This window comes from Oncorhynchus tshawytscha, linkage group LG21, assembly GCF_018296145.1.
Source record: "Oncorhynchus tshawytscha isolate Ot180627B linkage group LG21, Otsh_v2.0, whole genome shotgun sequence".
In the NCBI taxonomy this organism is placed as follows: Eukaryota; Metazoa; Chordata; class Actinopteri; order Salmoniformes; family Salmonidae; genus Oncorhynchus; species Oncorhynchus tshawytscha.
Window position 1 is genome coordinate 37,646,829 of NC_056449.1, and position 11,751 is coordinate 37,658,579.

Here is an 11,751-nt window from a genome sequence, read left to right on the forward strand (position 1 = left end):
GAGCACCAACCTAGAATGATTTTTTTGTTCCCTTGTGTTGACACATATTGAACAAAAATATTAACGCAACAATGAGTCAATAGAAATAAATTAAATGTCCTAATCTATGGATTTCACACAACTGGGCATGAGTGCAGCCATAAAAATAACATGAGGCAATTTATGGTAGAGAAATAAACATTGACAGTTCTGGTGGACATTCAACTCAGCATGCCAATTTTAATCAAATTTTATTCCATGCTCCCTCAAACTGAGACATCTGTGGCATTGTGTTGTGACAAAACGGCACATTTTAGAGTGGCCCTTGATTGTCCACCAGCACAAGGTGCACCTGTGTAATGATCATGCTGTTTAAGCAGCTTCTTGATATGCCACATCTGTCAGGTGGCTGGATTATCTTGGCAAAAATAAATGCTCACTGCACAAAATTAGAGAAAGCTTTTCATTCGTATGGAACATTTCTGGGATCTTTTATTTCAGCTCATAAAAACACGAGAATTCTTTACATGTTGTGCTTTTTTGTTCAGTGTAATCACACATTTACACAATCTGAGTATATTCTGTTTAGCTATGAAGCACCTAGAAAATTCCCTTATAAAATGGATGCTGGTGAGAAGGAAGAGGTATTTGGTCCATAACTGCTAAAACGACAGGTGATATCTGATTAAATAAGTTAGTTTACTTCAATGTACAATCACATATAAAATGACAAAACTAATCTGTTGTCTGCATTACTTATGAAAGTGGTCATGCCAATTTTACAGTGCCTTTAAGCTAGACGGCAAGTAGGAAACTATACCTTTACAAAATAATGACATTTAGTCCTGTCAGAAAAGTTGAAAATAAACTTTCTATAATGGAATGAATATAGCCTGAGTGTCAGTGTTTGTCCTCTTACCACGTCAGTCAATGCCATGTCAGAGAAGGAGTTGACATGAAATAGCACAGAGACTGCAATCAAATCTAATACACAGGACACATTGCGACCAATCACAGGAATAAAAAACCCCACAAAAAAAAAGCGAGGCTCCGTTGGAGATAATCGGTCATCAATTGATCAATACATTTAAAAAAAAAGGTGCATAGTTACTCTATTTAGTGATGAGGTGTTTTTTTTGTGTGCAAAAACACCAGTCAATTGGAATGGAGGTATTGCTGTCTGCAGCTGGAAGCAATCAAAGCCAATTTATGCTCGATTTGAAAATGTAGTTTGACGCGCCGCATGGGAGGGTGTGACAATTGCAGAGCCTCCAGAGGCCAAACTGAGCTCCGTACCACAATCGCCGTGCGCCTCCCCAAATGTTGTAACAATGCGGAGGGTTCCACATCGCTCCGCATTGACATGATTGGTTGGCGGTAGGCGAGGGCGGGAGGTTCTGTATAAAAACATAAATTCACTTCCTTGACAACAGCTCGGCGAAGTACGGACGTGCCGACTCACTGTAAATGCTGCATGACCAAAGTAGATGTCGGATCGACCGCGCAGCGCCTTTTTAGCAACCTGAGATGGAGCGCTTCAGCATTTCACTGCAGACAGACAGGATCAAGGCGCATCCCAAATGGCATCCTCTAACCTACATAGTGCACTACATTTGACTAGAGCCCTATGGTCCCTGGTTAAAAGTAGTGCACTATAAAAAGGGAATTAGGGTGCCATTTGGGACAGAGCATCAGTTAGTTCTGTGGTGTAGAGTAAAAGGAGTGGTGTTGGTTCTGGTCCAGAGGGTTACTGGCGAAGACGAGAGGTGTCGTCTCCTTGATGGATCCATACCAGCTGGTGAAAAGGAGACAACAGTGTGAACAGTAAATCATTTGTTGTTGTAAATAACCATACAGGTGAATTGATTATTACACAATTAGGTAAAAGTCTAAGGTTAGGGCCAATAAATACCATTTTGAATTCAGAAAGTAGACTGAAATTCCAATTTTCACATGGCTTTGCCCCAACCCGGGTAATGTTCAACAGTTTATTACCTTTGGTGTGGATGTGAGCTGTTGACCCAAGGAACACCCGAGTCAGCGTCTTCCCCTGCTGGGTCATCAAAGAAGTACGGCCGCGGTACTCTGTTGCTGTTGGGCATACTACAGCCCTGCGACAGAAGAAAGAAACACGTCAGAATGGGACTACACATACAAATCCACAAATGGAAACCAAACATAGGTGAAGTGAAACATAGGGAGAGCGACCCTAGAGGGCTGGTCAGGAGAGAAAGAGAACAGAAACTAACATCTTCTTGAGGCGGTTGGCGAACTCTGAAGATGAGGATGAGGAGGCTGGTGGGAAGCAGCTCCCATATGAAGAGAATTACACCGAACGCCAAGTAACCCCGGTCTCCCAGTTCACTACGCAGGTCAGCCTGAGGAAAGACAAGCACTGTGTTATTGTACATGTTTGAGGTTGAGACTACATTGCAGACGGACTCCACAGAGTCACTGATCTAAAAAAAAATCAGCTTGCATCCCCAATAACTACAGACGACGCATCGACATCGCTACGGACGACGACGCAGCGACATCACTACTGATAATGTATCAACATTAGAGATTCTTTCTCAAATAGATCCCCTTAGACAGACAGATTTCCCAGTAACATCTTGCCAATGTCGCTGAATCAATTTAACGAACTCACATCTCGTTAACTATACTGAACAAAAATAAAACTCTACATGTAGTGTTGGTCCCATGTTTCATGAGCTGAAATCATTTTCCAGACGCACAAACATATTATTTCTCTCAAATGTTGTGCACAAATGTGTTTCCGTCCATGTCAGTGAGCATTTCAATAAGCCGATTAAACAGCTCGTTCATTACACAGGTGTGGGGACAATAAAAGGAAACTCTAAAAATGTGCAGATGTGTCACAACAACTGTCATTTTTATCATAGGTACACTTCAACTGTGAGACACAGAATCTAAAACAAAAATCCAGAAAATCACATTGTATGATTTTTAAGTAATTAATTTGCATTTTATTGCATGACATAAGTATTTGATCACCTACCAACCAGTAAGAATTCCGGCTCTCACAGACCTGTTAGTTTTTCTTTAAGAAGCCCTCCTGTTCTCCACTCATTACCTGTATTAACTGCACCTGTTTGAACTCGTTACCTGTATAAAACACACCTGTCCACACACTCAATCAAACAGACTCCAACCTCTCCACAATGGCCAAGACCAGAGAGCTGTGTAAGGACATCAGGGATAAAATTGTAGACCTGCACAAAGCTGGGATGGGCTACAGGACAATAGGCAAGCAGCTTGGTGAGAAGGCAACAACTGTTGGCGCAACTATTAGAAAATGGAAGAAGTTCAAGATGATGGTCAATCACCCTCGGTCTGGGGCTCCATGCAAGATCTCACCTCGTGGGGCATCAATGATCATGAGGAAGGTGAGGGATCAGCCCAAAATCACATGGCAGGACCTGGTCAATGACCTGAAGAGAGCTGGAAAACCATTAGTAACACACTACGCAGTCATGGATAAAAATCCTGCAGCGCACGCAAGGTCCCCCTGCTCCAGTCAGTTTATGTCCAGGCCCATCTGAAGTTTGCCAATGACCATCTGGATGATCCAGAGGAGAAAGTCATGTGGTCTGATGAGACCAAAATAGAGCTTTTTGGTCTAAACTCCACTCGCCGTATTTGGAGGAAGAAGGATGAGTACAACCCCAAGAACACCATCCCCCCAACCGTGAAGCATGGAGGTGGAAACTTCATTCTTTGGGGATGCTTTTCTGCAAAGGGGACAGGACGACTGCACCGTATTGAGGGGAGGATGGATGGGGCCATGTATCGCAAGATCTTGGCCAACAACCACCTTCCCTCAGTAAGAGCATTGAAGATGGGTCGTGGCTGGGTCTTCCAGCATGACAACGACCCAAAACACACAGCCATGGCAACTAAGTAGTGGCTCCATAAGAAGAATCTCAAGGTCCTGGAGTGGCCTAGCCAGTCTCCAGACCTGAACCCAATAGAAAATCTTGAGGGAGCTGAAAGTCCATATTGCCCAGCGACAGCCCCGAAACCTGAAGGATCTGGAGACGGTCTGTATGGAGGAGTGGGACAAAATCCCTGCTGCAGTGTGTGCAAACCTGGTCAAGAACTACAGGAAACATTTACAATTACAGAGATCATACAAAGGTTTCTGTACCAAATATTAAGTTAAGCTTTTCTGATGTATCAAATACTTATGTCATGCAATAAAATGCAAATTAATTATTTAAATCATACAATGTGATTTTCTGGATTTTTGTTTTAGATTCCATGTCTCACAGTTGAAGTGTACCTATGATCAAATTACAGACCTCTATATGCTTTGTAAGTAGGAAAACCTGCAAAATTGTCAGTGTATCAAATACTTGTTCTCCCCACTGTATATATGAACTGTAACTCAGTAAAATCTTTGAAATGGTTGCATGTTGCCTTGACATTTTTTGTTCAGTGTACATGAATAAAGGGCTTTACCTGGTCAGAGATATTGTACCAGTCAAAGTCAAAGGACTCCACTCTGTGATTCTGGGACAGTATGAGAACAGCCAGGTTGTAACATGCTCGACTAGCAAAGAGCAATATTACACCTGCTCCTAGTACTGCAGTCTGGCACACTGTTGTTCCCTGGGGGAAGAAGATACATACCAATCTGCACATAGTACTGATTCAATTGGAACTACTCATTCAATTCAACTTCAAAATGAATTCAAATAAAATGACACTGACACCATTTAAAATAACATTTCCACCTCCAGAAATAAATCCAATAACATTTTGGTAAAATTATTTTAACATATTAGACCATGCATATTATCAGGTATGTTTTTAGCAATAAGAACTTTCTCCATCACTAGAACTAGATATTCTACTACAAGGTTGTCCCATTTCTCATTCACCAGACATTTCCTCCCAATTAGCTTGGGGATACGGTTAGGAATAGCTAGGTCAGTTACAGTTAATGGAGAATGAATGTCATAAAAGCATGAATTATTTTAGGGAAGAATCACATCCCTGACTTGAGAATACAAAATTGTTACGTTGAATTCGCTTTTAAGGAATAGCTGATTAACTACAGTCTGGACTCACCTTACTGTGCAGGTGGATATCTACAGTCTGGACTCACCTTACTGTGCAGGTGGATATCTACAGTCTGGACTCACCTTACTGTGCAGGTGGATATCTACAGTCAGGACTCACCTTACTGTGCAGGTGGATATCTACAGTCAGGACTCACCTTACTGTGCAGGTGGATATCTACAGTCAGGACTCACCTTACTGTGCAGGTAAGGGCTGTCAGGACTCACCTTACTGTGCAGGTAAGGGCTACAGTCAGGACTCACCTTACTGTGCAGGTAAGGGCTATCAGGACTCACCTACTGTGCAGTCTGTCAGGACTCACCTTACTGTGCAGGTGGGCTACAGTCAGGACTCACCTTACTGTGCAGGTAAGGGCTACAGTCAGGACTCACCTTACTGTGCAGGTAAGGGCTCAGTCAGGACTTTACTGTGCTAAGGGCTACAGTCAGGACTCACCTTACTGTGAGGTAAGGGCTACAGTCAGGACTCACCTTACTGTGCAGGTAAGGGCTACAGTCAGGACTCACCTTACTGTGCAGGTAAGGGCTACAGTCAGGACTCACCTTACTGTGCAGGTAAGGGCTGGTCAGGACTCACCTTACTGTGCAGGTAAGGGCTACAGTCAGGACTCACCTTACTGTGCAGGTATCTCACCTTACAGTCTGTCAGGACTCACCTTACTGTGCAGGTAAGGGCTACAGTCAGGACTCACCTTACTGTGCAGTCAGTCAGGACTCACCTTACTGTGCAGGTAAGGGCTACAGTCAGGACTCACCTTACTGTGCAGGTAAGGGCTACAGTCAGGACTCACCTTACTGTGCAGGTAAGGGCTACAGTCAGGACTCACCTTACTGTGCAGGTAAGGGCTACAGTCAGGACTCACCTTACTGTGCAGGTAAGGGCTACAGTCAGGACTCACCTTACTGTGCAGGTAAGGGCTACAGTCAGGACTCACCTTACTGTGCAGGTAAGGGCTACAGTCAGGACTCACCTTACTGTGCAGGTAAGGGCTACAGTCAGGACTCACCTTACTGTGCAGGTAAGGGCTACAGTCAGGACTCACCTTACTGTGCAGGTAAGGGCTACAGTCAGGACTCACCTTACTGTGCAGGTAAGGGCTACAGTCAGGACTCACCTTACTGTGCCGGTAAGGGCTACAGTCAGGACTCACCTTACTGTGCAGGTAAGGGCTACAGTCAGGACTCACCTTGCTGTGCAGGTAAGGGCTACAGTCAGGACTCACCTTGCTGTGCAGGTAAGGGCTACAGTCAGGACTCACCTTGCTATGCAGGTGGATATCTACAGTCAGGACTCACCTTGCTGTGCAGGTAAGGGCTGGTGGATATCTACAGTCTGGACTCACCTTACTATGCAGGTAGATATCTACAGTCAGGACTCAGCTTGCTATGCAGGTAAGGGCTACAGTCAGGACTCACCTTGCTATGCAGGTAAGGGCTACAGTCAGGACTCACCTTGCTATGCAGGTAAGGGCTGGTGGATGGGGAGCGTCGGGTTAACAGAAGCAGTAGTGCAGCTAGACAGACGGCCTCAAAGATGAAAAGCAGGTCGTTGACCAGCACTCGTATCAGAACCAGACTCCATGTTTTAGTTCCTGCTCCTCCACCGCCCCCGTTCCAGCCGAGAGCAGCACACACCACGTTGACACACAGGAACACACCACTCAGGGTGGTGTAGAAGCACCGCGCCCAACATCTGAGAAGAGCGAGACGTGTCAATGCAAATGTTTTAAATAAAGCTACTTCAAAACCACAAAAAAAAAAAGACACACAACAGCAAGTCATTTTTTTAGGGAAGTGGAACTCACAGTCCATTGCCGGGCTCAGTGTCAGGGTTGTACTTCTCTCTCACTTTGAGTAATACCTGTACACACAAAGGAGAATAGAAACCAGACGATAGTTCACGTGAACACATACTAGTCTTTAACAAATACTTAGATAAGTCTCAGAACCTGAAAACCAAAACGTGTGTCGGCCAGCTTCTCGATTTATAAATCTGTCACGAGTGTCAAGACTAATGCTTTCATAACAAATCATAACTCAGAAAAACTTGTCCCGCAAGCATGTCATGTGATCTAAGATATAATATATGCGTCTTACCTGAGTGAAGTAGAGGTTGATGAGACTGAGGGTGAAGAACTGCAGACAGACAGGGAAGCAGTAAAGGAGCCAATAAAACACTGTGGCCAGATGATTGGCTTCCAGGGCATTATGGAAGTAGAAAGAGAACAGAGTGGTACGAAGAGCCGCCCAGAGAAGACAGAGGAACAGAAACCCACTCTGGTAGCTCCAGCGCTTGTGTCGGTAGAGAAAGAGGAGCCAGAGCTGAACGTAGACTACCAAGAAGAGACTTCCGTAGAGAGTAGTGTAGAGGATGGTAAATCCAAGCTGGACTGATGGGGCCACGGCCGGGTGCAGAGGGAAAGGTGTAGGCAGGGTAGAGTTAGAGGGCAGAATTGGTGTGACTGGAACTTCCATTGAGTTGAATGGGAATAGACTGTCACTCACTGTCTGGCAATAAGATAGTTATTTCCCTTGTATATAAAATGATCAATAATGATCACATTTATTAGCGTTCGAAATAAACACGGGAGGATTTCAGTGTGTCCATGTTTTAAAAAGTGCGATTAAAACACTATCTTCAGAGTGGTTTGAATAACATGGTCCTCTGCCTCAACACTTTGTCACTGTGGTAGAGGTAGTAGAGACAACTGTAAAGAGAGACAACAAAAAAAACGTTGTGAAAAGACAGAAACCCTACAGTAGACTACACGGCTATCTTAAAAAAGGAGCTCGTTATGCAATACATGGAACTCAGTGTACAGAACAAGTTGTCACAAGAAAAAGTTGTACAGCTGACTTAACTTAAGGCGCTTACAGACGGGCCGCGGGTAAACGGCAATTGAACCGCGAGGAAATCAGCCTACCGTGTGTAGTGACAAACGGTCCCGGTTGTTGTCAGCTCGAATATTGTCATTAAAAGCATGGTTTGATTGGTTTACAAGATGAACGCCGCTCAAGACATCGGCTAATTTCATATATGAGCACCGCTCACTGCAGCGAACAGCACTGACCGTGCGTCTTGCGTTTTCCGCGTGCTGCGCTACTCCCATTGAAGTCTATGAGACCCTCGCTGCCCATCTGTAAGCGCCTTAACGAGCCACCAGCCTGTGGTTGGAGAGTTTGAGACATAACTAGCTGAGTAACAGTCCAACTTAGTCTGATTAAATCAGGCTGTAATACACAATTAATTGTTAACTTATATACAGCCTGAAACTAATAACTGCAAAATCGTGCACATGTGCCTTTCCTAGCCCAAATGTTGCATAACATTTCTTTTTAACTTTCTCTACCTGTTTTCTGTGCGATTTGTCTTTCAGTTGCTCGAAATGTGAGACAAAATATCCACAGGAAAGTATCGTTCAGCCGACCTTCAGAGCCCAGGTACTGACGTTGGCGTTTCTATCACCTGGCCCATGAGCTAAACAGTTCATATACACCGCCTTCACAAAGTATTCATACCCTTTGACCTTTCCCACATTTTGTATTACGTTTAGATTTTTTGGGGGTCACTGGCCTATGCACAATACCACACAATGTCAAAGTGGAATTATATTTTTCGAAATGGTTACCAATTTAATAAAAAAAATGTACAGCTGAAATGTCTTGAGGCAATAAGTATTCAACCCATTTGTTATGGTAAGCCTAAATAAGTTCAGGAGTATAGATGTGCTTAGCAAGTCCCATAATAAGTTGTATGGACTCTCTGTTCAAAAAAATGTGTTTAACATGATTTTTGAATGACTACTTCATCTCTGTACCCCACACACAAAATTATCTGTAAGGTCCCTCAGTTGAGCAGTGAATTTCAAACGCAGATTGAACCACAAAGATCAGGGAGGTTTTCCAATGCCTCACAAAGAAGGGCACCCATTGGTAGATGGGTAAAAAAAAATTAAAAAAGGAGACATTTACTATTTTTTTGAGCATGGTGAATTTATTACACTTTGGATGGTGTATCAATACACCCAGGTACTACAAAGATACAGGCATCCTTCCTAACTCAGTTGCCGGAGAGAAAGGAAACCGCTCTATTACAGAGTTTAATGGCTGTCATAGGAGAAAACTGAGGATGGATCAACAACATTGTAGCTGCACCACAATACTAACCTAATTGACAGAGTGAAAAGAAGGAAGCCTGTACAGAATAAAAATATTCCAAAACATGCTTCCTGTTTGCAACAAGGCACTAAAGTAATACTGCAAAATATGTGGCAATGCAATGACCTTTTTGTCCTGAATACAAAGTGTTGTGTTTGGGGCAAATCTAATACAACACATTACTGAGTACCACGCTTTTCAAGCATTGTGGTGGCTGCATCATGTTATGGGTATCATGTTATGTTATCATGTTACTGCAGAGCTTTTTCAGGATAAAAAAATAAACAGAATGGAGCTAAGCACAGGCAAAATCCTTGAGTAAAACCTGGTTTAGTATGCTTTTCACCAGACACTGGGAGGTTAATTCACCTTTCAGCAGGACAATAACCCGAAAAACACATGGACAAATCTACATTGGAGTTTCTTACCAAGCGGTCAATGAATGTTCCTGAGTAGTCGAGTTACAGTTTTGACTTAAATCAGCTTGAAAATCTATGGCAAGACTTAAATGGTTGTCTAGCAATGATCAACAACCAATTTGACCGAGCTTGAAGAATTTTTTAAATAATAAATGGGCAAATGTTGTACAATCTAGATGTGCAAAGCTCTTACAGATTTACCCAGAAAGACTCACAGCTGTAATCGCTGCCAAAGTTGATTCTAACATGCATTGACTCAGGGGTGCGAATACTTATGTAAATGAGATATTTCTGTATTTCATTTTCAAAAACATTTTAACATATTCATTATGTGTAGATGGGCGACAGAAGAAAAAACATATGATTTAATCGATTTTGAATTCAGGCTGTAACACAACAAAATGTGGAATAAGTCAAGGGGTATGAATGCTTTCTGAAGTCGCTGTACCTGCAGACTGCAGTTAGTATGCATGCATCGCATGCACACATGTTTGTTCATGACTGAAGTACATGCAGGCAATGGGCATACTAACTAGGTTGTTCTTATTATGGCTCAGTCCAATGAAGTCAAGCAGGCCATTTACATGGTTTTGTGCATGTGCCAGGTAATTGAAATTTCAACTTGAGTACCGGTGTGGTAATACTTTGTGGTTCAATCTGTGTTTGAAATTCGCTGCTCGACTGAGGGACCTTACAGATAATTTGTCAGCACAGATGGTTTGTTTTGGTAGCAGGTTAGGTTAATTAACGTGGAGGTTAAGTGAATTAACGTAGCAGGTTAGGTTAATTAACGTGGAGGTTAAGTGAATTAACGTAGCAGGTTAGGTTAATTAACGTGGAGGTTAAGTGAATTAACGCAGCAGGTTAGGAGAATGAGGTTTCAGTTAGGGAAAATAGTTAGGGTTTGCTACAGTTGTCAACAACTGCTGTCCCTGACGTCACCACTAGACAGAGCTGTAGGTTTACGTCATCTAGACAAACGTAGAAACGTAAACAAACCACGGTGTCTCTTGTTGTGATATGTGTTTCGTCCTATATTTATATTGTATTTATTTATCTATTTTAACCCCAGGACCCCGTCCCCGCAGGAGACATTTTGGTATGCCGTTATTGTAATTAAGATGTTGTTATTAACTGACTTGCCTAGTTAAATGAAGGTTGAATAAATAAAAACACCCAGCGCTCTAAGAAGTCAGGTTCACAATTCAGGGCTTGTCTCAAATTTCGACCATCTAAAGGACCAACACCACCGTCAACCGGTAGATTAAGTTCAAATGTATTTTTATTCAACATTCTGGCTTGTAGTAAAACATTTCAACGATTTTGCAGTCATTAGTTTGAGGCTGTTTATACCAACTAATTGTGTATTACAGCCTGATTAATCAGATTGTCCAAATCGGTGTTGTTTACTTTCTACATTGGGGATTTCCCACTCCAACTAGGCGACTTTATCCCTTTCAATTTAACCCTCTGCATGTCAAAACAACTTCACAAACTAGCAGCTGAACAATACAACCCGAAGACTAGCTAAACTAACCTAATCTTCAATGCTGACGGTGTGATTATCTGCGTAGCTAAAATAACAGCGCGATAACGTTAGTCAGCCAGCTACAGTCAGCAGCTAATTAGATCAACTGGCTTTGTGAAAACTCACGTTATGTGGGCCAGCTAACGTTACATCTTTATTTTACTCTCTAGCTCAATAGTAATACATACATTGTGGCAATGTTAGTTTGACCAGTTACAAAATAAGTAAATACTAACATTTGTTACCTCATTCGAAGATATCGCTCCGGACAGGGAGGTTGACAAAATGTAATCTCGATTTACTTCCTAGTAGTCAGACATGACGTAGTACAGTGGGGGCGGGGTTTACATTTAAAGCAACTATAGTACCAAACCTGTAGGGGTCAGCTTTGTTCTAATTCTCTCTGTGATCACTCTTTCGATCAACGTCGACCCCAGGGGGTGCGTAATGACCCTACACACACACACACACACACACACACACACACACACACACACACACACACACACACACACACACACACACACACACACACACACACACACACACAGACAGATGT

The 11,751-nt window shown here is 42.8% G+C and overlaps 1 protein-coding gene across 4 annotated transcripts; it reads right to left on the reverse strand.

The window, feature by feature from the left end:
• Positions 1-453: 453 nt before the first annotated feature.
• Positions 454-11,511, reverse strand: gpr137 (G protein-coupled receptor 137). 4 transcript variants are annotated; one of them, XM_024405838.2, is made up of 8 exons: positions 11,438-11,511; positions 7,185-7,795; positions 6,893-6,948; positions 6,540-6,780; positions 4,465-4,614; positions 2,229-2,357; positions 1,975-2,090; positions 454-1,774 (listed from the first exon to the last, which is right to left on the reverse strand). In XM_024405838.2, exons 2-8 carry the CDS (start codon positions 7,560-7,562, stop codon positions 1,675-1,677), a joined length of 1,170 nt encoding a protein of 389 aa, XP_024261606.1. In that variant the 5' UTR covers positions 7,563-7,795; positions 11,438-11,511; the 3' UTR covers positions 454-1,674. The 4 variants fall into 4 exon arrangements, with proteins under 4 accessions (XP_024261606.1, XP_024261608.1, XP_024261607.1 ...); XM_024405840.2 differs by having other exon boundaries at positions 11,429-11,501; XM_024405839.2 differs by lacking the exon at positions 11,438-11,511 and adding an exon at positions 8,438-8,678.
• Positions 11,512-11,751: the final 240 nt, after the last annotated feature.

Coding starts and splice junctions, on each gene's coding strand:
- gpr137 (XM_024405838.2), bottom strand. CDS start 7,562: ATGGAAGTTCCAGTCACACCAATTCTGCCCTCTAACTCTACCCTGCCT. Junction 2,358..4,464: donor GGTACAATATCTCTGACCAG/GTAAAGCCCTTT, acceptor GTCTTTCCTCAG/GCTGACCTGCGTAGTGAACT. Junction 2,091..2,228: donor GCCAACCGCCTCAAGAAGAT/GTTAGTTTCTGT, acceptor CTTCTGTCGCAG/GGCTGTAGTATGCCCAACAG.